The sequence below is a fragment of the Lagopus leucura genome, unplaced genomic scaffold, assembly GCF_019238085.1.
Source record: "Lagopus leucura isolate 7727_CA_CO unplaced genomic scaffold, USGS_WTPT01 Super-Scaffold_73, whole genome shotgun sequence".
Lineage (NCBI taxonomy): Eukaryota > Metazoa > Chordata > Aves > Galliformes > Phasianidae > Lagopus > Lagopus leucura.
In genome coordinates this window covers 11,593,371-11,610,809 of record NW_024962252.1, presented here as the reverse complement: position 1 = coordinate 11,610,809, position 17,439 = coordinate 11,593,371, and the positions used below count along the sequence as shown (strand labels likewise).

The following is a 17,439-nucleotide window of genomic DNA, read 5'->3' as shown; positions in this document are numbered from 1 at the left end:
CCACAAGGATCGAGACCAGCTCCTGGCTTCACACAGGACCACTCAAAATTCAAAGTCTAATGTCTGGGAGTGTTGTCTAAACACTCTTTGAACTCCAGCAGCCTAGGGCCATGACCTGGGCAGCCTCTTCCATGCCCACCACTCTTTGGTGAAGAACATTTTTGTAATACCCAACTTGACCCTTTCCTGATGCAGCTCCATGGCAATCCAATAGAATTCTTAACTTTATATCTGGGGTCTTTAAGTTCTCCCATTTCACTGTGAGGCTACTATATTAACTGCAGTGATACTATACTGTAAAATCCAAGGATCCAACCCCACACACCAGAGATCCTCACCAAAGGATGAGAGTAACTGCTCCTGATTTCAGTGGTAAGTTCCATCCTGCGACGGATTAACAAGATGAGGAGAATCTCTTGCACAGGAGATCCCTTCCAGAGCTGCACCAAGCATGTGTGGTTTGTGACTGCACTTACCTTCTCAGCGCCCTAACCTCATTTAGTCACTGCTTTCACTGAATTACCACTAGGGAGGTAACTTGGAAATGTGTCCCGTTTTATTTTAACTGAAAAGCATTCATTATACAGTGCAAACAGTTCTTTGGTAAATTTACTGATTAAAATAAAAACAACAAAGACTTTGTTTAGGTAATATTAAAAAAGAAAATAAATACATAAAATTTGCAACATAGTACAGCAATATTCTCACAGTGGATACTGAGGAAATGGTCATCTAGGCATTGGCCATTGTTTCAGAAACATTAAAATCAATGCTGCAGTAAAACTTAATTAATACAATCCATAACTGATTACACTTTAAACTGTGGATAAAGACCTGTTTTTCCTGAATAGTTTATCATTAGACGGATAGTGGAAAATAACTCAATATTACACTTAAACATATCCAGACTCCTAAATCCATTTTATATAGCATATGAATAAAGAATGAACAATGGGAAAAAAAAAAAAAAAAAAAAAAAAAAACAACAAACCTCCCTCTTTATTCTGGAGGCTGGATAAAACAAACTATCAGATATATGGTACTATTTTATATTGTATAAATGGAAACTCTCTTTTCCTATAAGCAGAAACTCAGAGAAAGTTTATTTAATATAAAACTGGAATATAAGAAAATAACCAGCTGAATGTATTACTGATTTGGACAACTGTTTAGACAGATAAATTATATTTGGTTCAGCTCTGCAACCGTTCCTCTTTAAGGAATTCCTGCTATAGGTCAATGGGAGTTCCATCCAAGTTGAACTTACAGGATGAGACACGTGGTTTGGACTTTCAACAAAATACCAGAGTATCAAAGAAATACAAGAATGACAGCCTCTAGAAACCACATGATACTCAAACATGCTCACCACACACCATTTCTATAAGTATTAAAATAGAAAATTACATAAATCAAAATACTGTATATAATATCAATTAAAATATTCTCAAAAAATATAAATTGCAGTTCCATGTGTACCCTCTACCACACAGCTTTGACACACCACTCACATGTACATATTGCTCTTACTATAGTTGAAACATGTTTCTGTAGCAAGCTCCAAAGATACACCAGAGTTTGAGAGTGTGTCATGGTATCTGATTATCAAACTAAAAATTATTAATGCTAGTAATCACAGAAATTATGTGCCAAAATATTATAGTGGAACCCATACTGATGAGTTTGGTTAATTATTACACAGTTATTTGATTTACCATGCAGTAATTAAGAATTCAGTTTGTTTGTATAATCTGAAACGTTAGGATGAAAATGTTTAATTTTGTGCAGTTTTTTGATTCCCAAATATCTAAATTTGAGCAACAAATTCAGAAGTCAGTGAAATGCATAACTAAAGAAGAATTCAATTCTAAAATATTAATCAGTTAGAGAGAGAATCAATTCTGAATAAACAAGCAAACAAACAAACAAACAAAAAAAACCACAAACCTGTAAAATGAGGTATGATAGTTGTACTTCACTGAATATAATATATAACTCCTGGTCAAAAATATGCGATTTGTATTCTAAAAAGTACATGACTTTGAAATGCTAGTGTAGACATATACTCTCTAATGTTAAACATTTATTAAATGGGAAATAAAGTCCATTGGCAGACAATTTTAACATGAATAATAAAAATATTGAGGTAAAAATATATATGCATTAGATGAAATTGGAAAGAAAAAAAAAAAAAACCATAAAAAAAAATCAAATACCTTGTCAGAAAAAGTAGTCAATCCACAATTAATCACGATGCTTGATTTTGATTGTTCTTTTTCTCAACAAACAGTGCCACAATATAATCAGGAACATATGTCTATTGACAATATGCGCAATGACTCAGTAGGTATCTTTGTATACAAATTGGCATGTGACATGGTTTCACATTCTCATTACAGGGCCATGTGTTTGGGGGAACCCATCCAAGATCAAAAGAAGCATGCTTAAAAACTGGAGTGGATGGTCATGTTACAGTGATTTAAAATAAATGAAACAACAAAAAAAAAAGTTGCCAAGCAATTACATATGTTTTGACAAAAAATGATTATGTTCATTTTAAGATCAAACACTACTCTGTCATGTATGTTTTGCTATAATGAGGAACACTGTCAATTACTCCTGTAATAAACATTCAATTGCTTTCTCTATCTTCCAATTACATTTATTCATATTTCCCTCATTTCCCAATTAATTTTAGCCTTTTTGCAAATTTTGCAAATACCAATTAATTTTGCTCCTTGAATTAACATGAGGATGTTGAAAGGCGCACTCTGGTTTTCTTTACTTCCTTGGTAGTCCATGCACAGAAGTGATTCAACAGCATTTCCATGCATAGATGTGTTGCGGAAATGGGCCCTCCACATCACAGATGGGTACAGTGAATGACCTTTTGTTTTCCCATCATTTATGAAGTAATAACAAAGAGCTAAATTTCAAGTCAGACTGGGACTGAAAATGGAGAGTAACTGTCAACATTGCTAATCACAGATTGGAAAGAAAACTTCTCATTTTAAGAGCAAGTCTTAAGCCCAGTCATTTTAGATACCTAAACTGCCTGACAGAGTTCTTTTTAAAGTAGCACCAGTTTGAAATTTGTCTAACCTGAGAAGTTTAACACACAATTAAGATTGACCTGTTTGCTAGTTTCCCTTTTGTTAATTTTGCATTGTGATTACCTTCATGGGCAGAAAATACGATATATTATGTTATACTCTTACAGCACCATTAGAATGTTGTAAATCTTGATTTCTTGCTGTTTTAAGCCTGTAGTTACCTGTTTTTGCCATCAGCAGGCATTGATATGATTTGAAGAGTATGCACCCTAAAATCTATAAAAGAAGACTTATGGCTTCTTTTTATTAATACTTTCTTTGACACAGACTGGACAGCAATCTCCTTTAGTCTTCATAGGGGCTTCACAGTCAACTGGCGGGCATGACTCCACGAAACAGGTAATCTGACCAACCTGCATCAGGAAAGAAGGAACAAAGCCAGACCATATTTAGCTACATTTTCCAGGCAAGAAATATTGTTTTCACATTATCATACGTAGCTGAAACCTCTCTAAGATTTCAGTTGTTACAATTAACTTTGTCTACTTTGTTTCATTACTGAAATTGATATTGACAAGGCTCTTTGTATATTAACTTCCTTAATGCTGTAGTATAATGTTTTATTTAATGATCAGGCATGAAACTAGGATGGTAAGTACCCACATATTTCTTTGAATGTATTTTTTAAAATTCTGCTGTGATAAAAGAAAATGAAAATTTAGCAATAAGCTATATGAGCCTTTGATTTTCAATGATTTTAATAGAATTTTTCAAAAGGTCTCTCATTTTGCTGTTAATTATCAGGGGTAGAGAAATGGAAACAGAATCCCATTTTGCACAAAATAACTGAAGATCCATTAAAAAAAAAGAAGTATTAGAAACTATTACCCAGTAATTACCAAGCATAAAACTGGAGATGCTGACTTAGAAGTTGAACCTAATATATTTTCTATCACAAAATGGATTTCCAAGTACTTACTTTGCATTCACACACAGTACATGGGTCCCTTTTCCAGGTTTCATTGCTGGAATATGATTTACCCTTTTCATCAGTGCAATCAGTTTTACTGAGGCGTGATTCAAGTTTTTTTATCTGAAAATATTTAAGAAGTTAGTAACTGAATAAAAGGGAAGTTTTAAAATTCCTAAGATATTCTCTCTTTTCTCTTATGCTACGCAGATCATGATAAATACTTGTCTGGGTTTACTTCTGGCTACTTAGATTTTAGAATGCTTAAAAAATTGGATATGTAATGAATATTGATAGCCATTCAAAAACTAAAAATCAAATAATAAAGGATACATCTTTCCTATAATTGGAATATTCATCTTGCAGAGATAAACAAACTATATCTAACATTTACATGGGAAGACAAATACAAACTTTCCAAAATGTGTGAGTAAAAAAGAGGTAAAAAAAAAAAAAGACAAAAACCAAAACCTCAATTAAATATGTTAACTTGAATTGGACTACTTTATCCATATTTTTTCCTTAATTATGAAAAAAAAAACATTTTATATCATTAGTGTATCTTGCTGGATGTGTGTCTCTTGGGAACAGTAAATAGAAATGCACAAGCTTTTGACAATTTTTACATCCAAACAGATAGTAACGTAACAAACTCTTAGCTTGGACTACCATAGTATTACCATTGTCAGATTAGCAGCGTGAGTGAGTGCAATGATTAAATTATACCACTAAACATGGAACTAAACCACAATGTAAATAAACGTACGATGCTATTTGTAGATTACATAAAAAAGTTACGCTAGAAGAATTTACTAGGCAAAATCTTTGGTTTATTTTGATTAATCTGCCCTCCATAGTAAATATTTTTGAAACTGAACTTCATTATCGCTAAGTTTTTCTGAATAATGTCACACTGTAAAAGCCTTCTTAAAGTAATCCTACTTTTTACTTAGATTCTACATATTTTAGATAAGATCTTTTTTTTTATAACTCCACAGACAAATTTTTAGAGAAAGACTAATTGTAGATTGAAAAGTTAAGAAGATCTACTTTCAAAATATTTCAATATGCTTTCAAAAGAACATAGAAATAAAGAATAATAACACACCATGTTCTGTGTTGTTTTTTGTTTGAGATATTATGTGGTGGTTTTTTGCTGCAGAGGATGTCTAAATATTAAAAACATAAGAGGAGTGATGTTAGGAGAACATTATAAATTAAAACTGCAATTAGAAACTATCCATTATAGGATCTTACCTGGCTTCTGAGGCTTGAAATAGTTTTTTGCATTTCCAAAACAAATTCTTTGAAGTCATTCACTATGGGCATATTTGCATTTTCATCAGATGCTGAGGTGGCATTACGAAAATATTTACTCTGTTTCACAGAACTGCAAGAAATTGAATGCCATGTCAGGACATTTATCTAGCTTTTATTTAGCTAAATGTTTCAGAACACTTAGCAAAAAAGTACAAGAACACCAATCAAGAAGAATGGGTAGTTGGCTATATGAAACACAATACTACACCAGACTGGTACAGAACACAGCCTCAGATCAGGTGAGTTATAGATTACTACTATCACTAGTGACAGTGAATTCTTTCCACTGAGAAGAATAATGTATATATTTCTTGCAGAGGGAAACAAAGTTTTAATAATTGACAGTGTAGAGTATCGCTTTAAACTGATTGGGAAAAGAATCAAGAAAACTCCTGAATTTAAATATGAAAGCCAAGAAATTTAAAATAAGCCTTAAAAACTGTAATTGAAAACATGATATTCACCTTTCACATTCAGATTCATAGTTTTTTCTTCTAAAGAATCATTAGCAAACAATCTATTTAAAGAAATTTCTTTAAAAAGGAAGAGGCTTCATAAACAAATGAGAACAAATGCTTTTATATATAGACATATTCTTCTGTCCAATTTAATTTACATTTGAGGTCAGTGCTATTTATCATACACAGTATCTGGAGTCTTTGTCTATTGCATTTTCCAGCTGATATCCGGTAAGAGTCACACAACACTAAACTGTGTTTATCAACTCACTCTGGTGATGGAAAAATTGTACATAATCATCAAAGGAGTTGTCAGTAATACATAAGACCTTGTTTGGCAAGACTTAAAAAGTAATATATTCAAAACTAGGAAAAAACAAATTCTTAAGTCACTTATTTCATTAGTATCTTTCAATCCATACAAGTCTTCCTATTCTGTTACCATGTCTTTTTTCAGAGCTAAGGACTACACAGAAAATGGATAGGAAAAATACTCTCTTCAGTACTATGACTCACAATTTATAATCTTTCAGTATAAATTAAAACAGTATTTATTTGCAAGTGTTCAACCTACTTAGTTTCCCATACTTTTTTAGTCTAAATTAAAGAAAAAGAAATCAGAACAACATAATATGCCAAAATTCAAGTGAACAAGCTGTTACTTTCTAAGTAAATGTTTAATCTTCTCCACCTGCTTGTTATAGAAGATGAGAAGGAGGAAAAAAAAAAAAACAGACAAATATCTTTTCACCATTTAAATTAATCTAAATGTAATTTAAATAAAACAACGAGCATGAGAATTGATAGGAATGATAGAAGAATTTTGTTGCTTTGGCTCTATTTACACTCTAAACAAAGTATTGTAAATTTACTACATATATTGTAGTCCTAATTAGTACTCAACTACTGCAGATCTTTGAGTTTCATCTCTGAAAAACTGTAACATCTTATTAACTAGAACAAGATGCTTCTCAGATACATGTTTATCTTTCCTTACTTTCCTTTCTTTGAGTGGGTAGACTCTGGAAAAATGTGAACTAATGTTCTTTTAAGTCAAGCAGATAATTTTATTTGCTAAAAGAACACACATTATATGGAAAAAGCAAAGGTTGTTTAGTCAAGGAAGAGAGAGAGAGTGAAGGATTTTAAGCTATATTCTTTATAAAATATTACACACACACACACACAAAAAAAAAAAAAAAAAAAAAGTTTGAACAGAATTCATTTCCTTGCACTAATTCATAGATTCCCTGGAAACTGTAGGGACATGTGAAGATTATTTCTTACTGACCTTCAGACCTACTTCCTTGATGAAGTATTTTGAGGATTATGGGGTTATAAACAACACTATCTCTCTGTAAAACTTCTGTCCTCCTGTGCCCTGCTATCAGGTACGGAAACAATCTCTATCATCACCACACATTTTTTTTGCTACCAACAATTGGCTCCATCCTATTTCTACAGGACAACCTGGCAGCTCTGAGGAGGAAAGGAAGTCATTTAGTTTGGTTCCTGCAGGCACAGCAGGGCTGTGGGATTCCAAATCCCCCAAACCGCCCTTTATTATTGACTTATCTTCCTGAAAAGCACAGGAAGAACAGAAGTACTATACTGAGTCACACACAAAGGGTCTTACGCAAATTCGAGTGTGAAAAGAAGTGATTTACTGCTATGGTTATGCAGAAGTGTCAGAATGAAATATATCAGTGACAAACTTGAGAAAGCAGAGACTGGAAAAAAGAGTTATATGCCCTTACAAAGGAATCCTTCAGTTTCATTCTATTTTGAAAACAATTGCTTTTCCATATTTCTTTAAAAATAAAAAATCTCACCTTACTGTTTTGGACATTTTCATTTTCTTCAAAGGCTTGTCCTCTTGAAAGCTGTAATCAAGAGAACGTCTTCCCCGAAAGTGGTATGAAAATGCATTAAACTGTCCTCTAGTTCTACAATCTGAAATTAGATAACAAATTACACATTACAAACTACACTATCTGCAGTTATAATATTAATATATTTTTACAGTATCTTCTGAATCGTATACACTGACCCATGTGGAATCAGCTTGAATGCAGCTGAAAACCTCTGAGGGATACAGTACTTAAGTTAGCTGGACACAGAGAATTTGATTATTCACAGACCTTTTTTTAATTATTATTGTATGAAATAAATAAGTAAATAATACTTTTCCACAAATATATCATTGCTGCTTTAAATAATCTCTTCATATCCAAAATTTCCACTCTTTTGGTTTTTAGCTGTTTTCTTGTTGGAATAAAGTAGTTACATATGGTGGAAACAGAAAAATAAAAGTGATGTTTCCTCATCTATTCTGTTATTTTTGGCATTTGAAAGAGAATATTTAATTAAATCCTGGAGAACATTTGCGGACTCCTTGCTGGTCAAACAGTCGCATGTTTGGGCATAGGGCTTTCTTAAGGGATTTGAAAGTATCACCAGTCACTCAGACACTAACACATTTTCTATGGTATAGTAGAAGTATCAAGCCTGAGAACAATGATTAAAAAAAAAATAAAGATCTTCTCATAAGAGGATGACTTCACAGGATGAAGTATGTATTTCCAATTGACATTATTTAGCCTTCCAAAAACTGTGAATATTTGGAAAGAGTCCCATAAAGAAAAACAAAACAAAACAGGAACAGCACTTTGGAGAGAATTAGAAAATGAAGTTTTCTTATTTCTGTTCGCAGAGGTTTTAAAAACAAACAGTTGTCATGGGTCAGGCTGCTGCACAAACCAAAAGCACGTTCAGCTCTTAGAAGTAGAGAGTCTGCTAAGAAACCAGAAGGGAAAAGCTGAAAAATGGGATCCATGGATTTATTATCATAGTTAAGTCTGGTATTAGCAGAATGAACCGTGACAGCAACTGAACAAGGGAAGAAGTCATTTTCCCTGATGTCTCTCTTAACTTGCACCACAACAACTCTATTCAAAAGGGTAGTACCATTTTAGAAAATATTTGTTTTGAATTTTGCAGTACCTAGAACAAATACCTAAATACTGAAAGCATTAACACAAATTATTGCACAAGTTTCAAGTTAAGAGTCAAAAAAAGAAAAAAAAAAACATAAAAAACATAAAAAACAATGCTCAGCTTAGCAACCTGATGAACAAATGTAATGTTTTCACTCTCTGAAAACTGAGCAAATAAGACATTGGTTTCTCTGTGATTATACAATTAGTAATCTTGGATTATTTTTATTTGTATTGGACTTTTACTTAAGTAAGACTATTATTATTTTCCTATCTCAAAAGAAAAAAAAAAATATTAATAAAGACAGAGAAAAATAACTGACAAAATAACCACCCTGATTAATTCAAATAATAAATATACTGAATAATGAATAACTAATTTAATCTTAAAATATAAGTCTATGATCTTATTAATTTTCAATTTGAAAGCAGTACCTATAGATTATTCTCAAAGAGTTTTCCACTCAATTTTCCTCCCTTTTTCTTCTTTGCATCTTCTCCCCTTCTTCAGTACATTTATTCCTTTTCTCCTATAATTACAGCAACACCCAAGAACTAGATGGTATCTACTGCCAACATATTGTTCATTTTTCTTGTGCGTTCTGTTGTTTCTCCCACAATCCTCTTCCTGCTCACTCAGAAACTGAGCTCTTTCAGATAGGAACAGACCATTGTGTCTGTAAGATGCTATGCATGAAGACATAGTTGATCACCCTTAAGTGCTTCTGTACTTAGTATGGGCAGAAAAGAGGTCTCATACTGGAGGGTGACTGGACAAAAATCTATTTTTTGTCAGATGAAACTTTTTGTTAAAGCAATATTTTGCCTAAAGTTTTCCTGCATCCCATAGAAATGTTACTCTCGAAAGCAATTTTTGAAAGGATTCTATTCCTTTCCTTTATTTTCTGACTGCTGAAGTCGTCTCCTGTACTATAGAGTTCTCTTCAGTATAATAGCACAATGGCCCATTGTGTTTTTTCAATCACATGCTGGTGCTTTGAATCAAAGCACCAAAATCCTGGGAAAGTTTTTATAACCTTAGACTGGTAAATATAAGAACCATATGTTAGTGGCAGCTTCAAGTACACAGATTTGACATTTCTGTAGTTTTTAAAGGTGCCAGCTTCTCAAAGGAACGACTCCATTTCCTAGTTCCAGTTTCAGGTGTAAGGGAGAAGATTATCATTGCTGAGAAGTGCAGAACAGAATGCACCAGCTTTCAGAAAGCCCCAGTCAAGAGATTTGTATATATACCTGTACATACATGTGTTTGTACCTGTACAACTGTTACATCTGTAACTGTATATATAAAGAAGGTGAATGAAAAAATACCTTAAAAATACATGAGAAAAATCAATCTAAACTTCTGCTTTCTTTCCCATTCCACCTCAAATTTCTCCAAATTAGCTGTATCTATTTGAATTCATTTTCTGTAAAAGAAGCTGAATATCTGATATCTGAACCGAATACTCTTTTCCTCTACAGATAACATTTTCTTCCAGAAGCTGGTTATTGTCATATTGCAAATGTCAAGATAGTTCATCAGTATTTGATAGCTATATACATATCTTCAGAAAGTGCCCTGCTTCCCACAAGGTTTTAAATTGGGACCTGTAACATAAACTGAATGGGAAAAAGAGAAGACATTTAGAAGTATTAAGCCAGCTTACTTCTTAGCAAATCACATTTCAAGATCTGAGTCAAGAAGAATTCATCTGAAAATAGATTAAAAACAACTTGAAAGATCAAGAAAACATGAAGAAAAAGGACACACGATGCAACTACTGCTTCTATTTGATCATACTTCAATTCTCTGAGATTTAAAGTAGTGAATTATGTTGCTGTTACTATAAGCATTTGTACAAACCTAAGAACTTCCAGACATGCCAGTGGGACTAGTAAAAAGGATGGAGAAACCCAGGAAATGGCCAAAATGGAGTTACATCAGGCTGATGGCTCTAGTGGCTCCCTTTTAGGGCCAGTGACCAGTTGTCTTCCATGTTGTCATAAATGACCTGGATGTAGGACTAAGAGATGTTTTGAGTAAGTTTGCTGACAATACTAAGTTGGAAGGAGCTGGCTGTTGACTCCATTGAAGATAGAGAGGCTTTGCAGAGAGATCTGGGCAATCACCAAACACATGAAGTTTAACAAGTACTAGATTCTGCATTTGGAAAGGGGCAACCCTGGCTGTACATACAGACTGGTGGGTGAGGTGCTGGAGAGCAGCCCAGCTGAAAGAGATATGGGAGTCTTGGTCAACAGCAAGTAGAACATGAATCAACAGTGTGTTCAGGCAGCCAGGATGGCCAATTGTATCCCGGAGTGCATCAGGCCCAGCACTGCCACCCGGGCAGCAGAAGAGATTGTTCTGCTCTACACAGCACCAGTATGGCCTCGCCTTGAGTACTGCGCACAGTTCTGGGCACCACAGTGCAAAACAGACATAAAACTCTTAGAGTGTCCGCAAGAAAGCTTTAAGGATAATTAAGAGTCTGGACAGGAAAATATATGAGGAGCAGCTGAAGTCTCTTGGTCTGTTCAGCCTAGAGAAGAGGGGGCTGAGGAGAGATCTCACATCTGTACTTCACCTTGAAGCTCACAGACTAACTCTATTAAAGACAGAAGCTCCAGACATTGTTTGGAAAAAAAAAAAAAATCCAAATAATGTAAAATTAATGATAGCTTGAAGACATTCAACAGCATATTCTGTTTTTGTGAACTAAGCAGCTTTTGGATGGCCAACAGGTAGTTGAAGGAGATCTATTAGGTTCTTGTGGTGAAAGAAAACACCAAAGCAAGACAAATTCTCCAAGTAGAAAGCAGAATTATTTAGAAAGCTATGAAAATTAAAATTATATATCTGAGGACTACAGATATGAAAGAACAAACAGAAAGAGCAGTTGGAACTAAATGAAAGTTTGCAAACTAAGGACCCTAAGTACGGATCTGCCCATTAGACTGTGAAGGGATGAGTGTCTGAGAAAGATAGTAACAATCCATAATTGATGAAAGGCTCTGATTATCTCATTATGCACAGAATCGCCAAGATGCTCACATTAGGATGTTTTTCTAGTAATGCTCCTTCTACAGTAAAAGGGCTAAGATGTAGGCAAATGTAAAAAGTGATAGCAGCCTGAACAGCATCTATTTCCATACTGCCTGCAGTGGAACTTGGAGAGCTCCATAGGTCTTAGCCCTGGATACTCCAACAGAAGTTTAGGCTTAAATACAATAAATCTCAGCCTACTGCTTCCCCCTAGTTTTTTAGTACTATGGAAAGTAATGGCATGAGACTCCTGCTAGTAAAGATGCAGCAATGTCAGAAATTAATGTCTCCTGACTTTTAGTTTAGGAATTACAACTTTATATTAATGACCACAGGTAGAAAAAAATGATACTTTCCTGGTTTGGATGAAACATTTTAATATTTATTTGTTATCATACAGATATGCAGGACTATAATAAACACATTTCAATTCAAACTAATAAGAAGCTCTTAAAATGATCATTAAGAGAAGGTCTTAAAATCTCAGACCCTGGAATTTTATTTAGTAGTCTGGTACAGTCTGAATCTTTATTATGCTGACAGACACTGTCCTTAAACATAAATTTCAATGTAGAAATATCCATTTGGATGTAGAAGGCAAACTTTAATATGACATGATACAAGCAAACCGCAAAATACGTGTGAAGAGAAAACATGGCCAGGCATAAACTACATCATTTTGATACTTTGAAGATCTCTTACTAAACAATTTTCATTGTCATAGAAAAACTTACAGTCTCATCCCAAGCCTACTGCTCATATTTTGAAACGTGCAAAGTCTTGCACAGCATCTAGTGCCTAAGCCTGTATTATTTGTTATTTTCATTAAAGATGTTAGACATAATAGGAAGAGCATAATAAGATAGGAAACTAGAATAAACAGCCAGACAAGCTCTAATCTGGGAATTAAGCACAATAGTTAAACAGCGGATGCCTTTGTGAAAGTAATTTCTTAAAGCAATTCTCAAATCAAAAAGATTAATGTGGCGGATACTGCCACAACAGACAACGTAATTCGTAGTATGGTCTTGAAATACAGGATGTGGGTCTACCCTACTGGGAGACCATGCACTCAGAAGAAATATGTGTCTTAACCCTTCTAATGAATCCAGTGAGATTTAGTCCAAATTTATATAAGAATGTTTCCTGAATTAATCCAATTTTTGATATTTGATTCAGTAGATAAGTCTGTTGCTAACTGACATCCAGTTAAGAAAAATTGCCTTCATAAATCAGCTTATACTTACAGGAATGACTTCTTGTCTTGTCTGAATCACTTACAACTGGGTTATTGCTTGACATAAAACGTGATTAAAGATATTTTTCATTTTGATTTATAAAAATTGAGCATAACTTTTAAAGAAATTGAAAACATTTCCACCTTACATATTTGGAGTAAAACTATGCTTCCTTATGCTTGCAAGTAGTCTTTTTATTTTTCATATAACTCATTTCATAAACCTTTACCACATTTCAGAATAATATGCTCATCTTTGAGGAAAGATAATTTTATCATTTTTGTGTTCAGAACTGTCAACAACAGCAACCACAGAAATTATACTTCTTTCAAAATTAAAAAAAAAAAAAAAGAAAAAAAAAAATGTTGTGTCTGAGAACCTGAAAAAAAAGCACCAACAGTGCTTGTTCCAGAAATCTGTATCTTCTCTGCTAAAACAAAGAGCTGCAATAATTCTGCAGAAGTTCTCTCTGTCTCCAACAGTAAAAGAAAGATACAAAGTGAAGGAAATCAAACAAAGTCTTGTGTATTTCAGTGGAACACAGGTTTTTTCCACCACTGAAAACTAGTAATTCTGTTGTATGGTTTGTTAACTGAAATCTAGAGGCAATCTGCTATTGTTATTATAAAAGGTAATAATGCTTTTCTTTATAAGAAACAAATATTGGCATTAGAAAAGAGATCTAAGAAATAACTCTTAATAACTGAGAAGTTTTTCTATTCTTTATGTGGAAAAGTATTTCAACTTGAACAAAATAAGGAAGGATAACAAAAACAGATGTGTTCATTAACCTAAGTAAAACAGCTGAATGTACGGGTCACCTCTTAAATACACATAAAGTGCAATGACATTGGAGTCTCTATTCTAATTTTTAACTTAGCAGAATTTAGGATAATTTTATTTATAAAATGATGAGAAATATTTTAAATGTGGAGAAAGAATATTGCTTAAATACTTTTATTCTAAAAAGAGAAAAAAAAGTAATAAATTCAAATAAACAATGTATTAAACTTAAATGCTTTTCCTGAATCTATGTTGTGTATGAACTTCACTTCAGATGAGTGCTGAGTCTCCAGTACCACAGAATGAAATATTAAAACTGAACTGCCTAGCACTAGATTCCTGTAGAAAACATTACACCCATTCATCCACACAAGAAAGGAGTTCAAGCCATGAATACTTTTTTTCTTCATTAACCTCTGCACAGACTTGAAAAAATTCAAAAGAAGGGAACACAAATAGGCAATTTTTTAAAGACAGTAATTTACCTTCTCTTTTGCCTGGCAGTTGTGAAACTGTACTCAGTCCAGTATTACTGTGGTAGTAACATTCTTGAATGAAAATACAAGCTAGGCTGTTGAATGGCTCTATAGTCTTAAGACTTTCCAAAGATAACAACTGCTTTACCAGGCTCAGTGATAACATAACATTTAGAGAATCAACACATAATTAATCAGCTTTACAAGTTTTCCAAATTGATGTAATTAATGTATTTGTGAAAATGTGTGCCAAATTGCATGAACCCTGGAAATGTGAACTTATTCTGAACTGGTAGAACATAATTTATTTGCTTATGGTAAAGCATTTGAAGAACGGTAATTGATTTTTTCTTTATACCTCTGGTATATATGAGGATTGTTTTGAAGTGATACTGAAAGACTTTGTGCTGTGTTGGTAAAATGACAAACTCAAGAATATCTAGTGGTTTATAAGCTATTATCATCAGTTTAGGAAGGGCAAACCTAGGAAAGGAATTGCTTAAAAAATTGAATAACTTTGTGAAAATTAGGACACAACCTTCATGACACGATACCCAGTGAAAAAATATACATGATTTCATCAAAATCTGAAGTATCTTATTCTCCCCATCTCACACAGATATCCAGCATTTTGGACTAAATCTTCCAGTGAAGATTTTTCTTATCTAGGAGTCTGTTTTTCAGTGTTGTTTACCAGGCAAGACAAAATAATTATCAGCTTAACAGCTAAATTTTGCAACATCTTACAGTAGCATTTTTTTTCCATCTCACTTCTAAAGTCATGAGTTTGCTCTCATGGTAAATTCATACTAGACAGAACCCTTCTTTACATGTTGCCTTAAATTCTGAAGTATTTAACAGAGAACTCTCTGTCCTTGGGGATAATTACATTTTACCGAAGCAGTTAAAAAGACACTACTGACCTTCACAGCAATCTTGCCACATCCTGAGATCCAGTTTAGGAATATCTTCACAGCTGCTGTATCCATAAGGGAATTCAGCCACCTTAAAGACATCATGTTGCACTCTGGTTATGTTGTCACCATTGTCACACAGAACTCTGGCAAGAGATGTCTGCTTGATCTGAGTGAGCTGAGCAGGCGTGAACACACCCGGGTTCTCATACCATAACCTGTAATCTCACACAAAAACAGGTTTGCTAGTGAAAAATCAAAACATGTATTTTTCCAGAAAACTTGCAATACTGTATTAAAAAGTAAATGAGCGTTTTTATAGAACATAATCTCAGACATCTTTACTTTAGAATACAACAGTTCAGTCGGAAGGGACTGAAGATCAACTTCAGCTGCCTGACCTGCCTGACCAGGGGTAACCAAATGTTAAAGCATATTAATTGAAGGCACTGTCCAAATTCTTCTTGAACTCTTACAGGCATGGAGCACCAACCACTTCTCTAGGAAGCCTGCTCTAGTCTTTGACCACCCTCAGAATAAAGAAATTTTTCCTAATATGTGTGACCCTCTTGTGGTGCAGCTCTGTGCCATTCCCATTCTGCCATTAGTTCCCAGAAGCAGAGCCTGGCACCTCCCTCTGCTTCCCCTCCTCAGGGAATGGCAGAGAGCAGTGAAGTCATCTCTTAGCCTCCTCTTCTTCAGACTGGGCAACCCAAGCATCCTCAGCCTCTCTTCACAGGGCGTGTATTTGTTGTCCTCCTCTGAATGCTATCAAGGACATCAACATCCTTTTCATATTGAGGAGCCCAGATACATTGTGTCTGAGGGTGCGATCCAGATGCCTAAAGGCATCAATTTCACCCAAGGTAGTGTTGGGCTGAAACTCTGAAAGGGCCTTAAGTCATTAACAGCACCTTTGACACCTTGTTGTATTTTGATGTCTTGAGTATCTTAGGACATAAAAATTGGTATTAGACTACCAAAATTAAGGTTCTATAAAGGTAGAGCTTTAAAATACAAATTATTTCTCCAGACAACTTTCTTAGGGATATTAAAATAATTTGACAGAATTGGTGAACAGATTAGAGAACAGCTAATCTATACATATTTTATGATTAAGATAACAGATTATTAATTTTAGTCAAGATATTTTTTCTTTGAATTCATTCAGATGACCATATCAACTTAGGGTCTTGTTAATATATGCTCAGGTAATTCATGAGATTCAAGAGGGAAGTGCTGTGGCTTAGAATAATGTATTTTGATTTTCATTCATAAAGGGCCAAAAGCCTTTTATGAATACAAAACATAAATAATACATTACTATGAGAAAGAAGCCAGCCTTCTGAAAGAAAACATTTTAAGCCGCTGTCTGGGATTTGGAATGATTTTACACTACTCTAACATGTAAGAATCACTCACTGTGATTTTGTTTATCTTCACAAACCTGTGAAGATACCAATCTAAATTGGTACTTTTTTCATCAACCGTGATAAAAAATAAGTAGGAGGCTCTTTAATGTTGAATTTTACATCAAGCTTATTTTATGCTAGACCTAGAAGAATGCTCAACAAATTTCATTTTGCCTACTTATTTTACCATTTTCATAAGGCACTGGGCAGTCGCCAATGTAATTCCAAGCACTAGAATCAGAAAAACAGATTATGAAATTTCCATCTCGATATGAAGTTAGGCTCACTTCAAACATCACTCCTTTTCCCTGCACGGGCAAATATATTTTGCATGGTGCTAAAAGCTTTGATCCTCTGCCCATTATAAATGCTTTTCAAAGAAGAGAGAGTTGCTTTCATTATGTCTAATAATATTTTACTATTTTCTGGCATGCTGCTTCAAAACATTTGTATTCTTTGGACAGCAGAATCCCATTCCCTAAATATTCAGTGTTTTCCTATAATTCCTAAATCTTTCTGTCTCTGGGGAGAAAAATATTTTGCTGAAAAAAATGTACAGTCGCACAAAAGAAAAAAAGCAATACCATTTTCCTGTTGTGATACATATAGGAACTTATCACCAGCTATCTGGAATACATATTACATATGTTTCCTTTTATTTTCTTTGCCTCCAGGCATGAGATTTTTATGTTTCACAGTTTAATGTTTAAACAGATTTGATGTAAGAAAGTTGCTGTACAAAAAAAAATATATATATGTACGAAAAAACA

General features: G+C 33.9%; 1 protein-coding gene across 2 annotated transcripts in view; it reads right to left on the bottom strand.

Moving 5' to 3' along the window:
* Positions 1-533: 533 nt before the first annotated feature.
* Positions 534-17,439, bottom strand: part of PXDN (peroxidasin) — a 76,119-nt gene continuing 59,213 nt past the window's right edge. For both annotated transcript variants that reach the window (XM_042890120.1, XM_042890128.1), the window contains 5 exons: positions 15,267-15,475; positions 7,634-7,754; positions 5,281-5,413; positions 4,033-4,146; positions 534-3,466 (listed from right to left, as the gene is read on the bottom strand). In XM_042890120.1, coding sequence (XP_042746054.1) covers positions 3,344-3,466; positions 4,033-4,146; positions 5,281-5,413; positions 7,634-7,754; positions 15,267-15,475 — 700 coding nt within the window. In that variant the 3' untranslated portion in view covers positions 534-3,343. The remainder of the gene's footprint in view (positions 3,467-4,032; positions 4,147-5,280; positions 5,414-7,633; positions 7,755-15,266; positions 15,476-17,439) is intronic.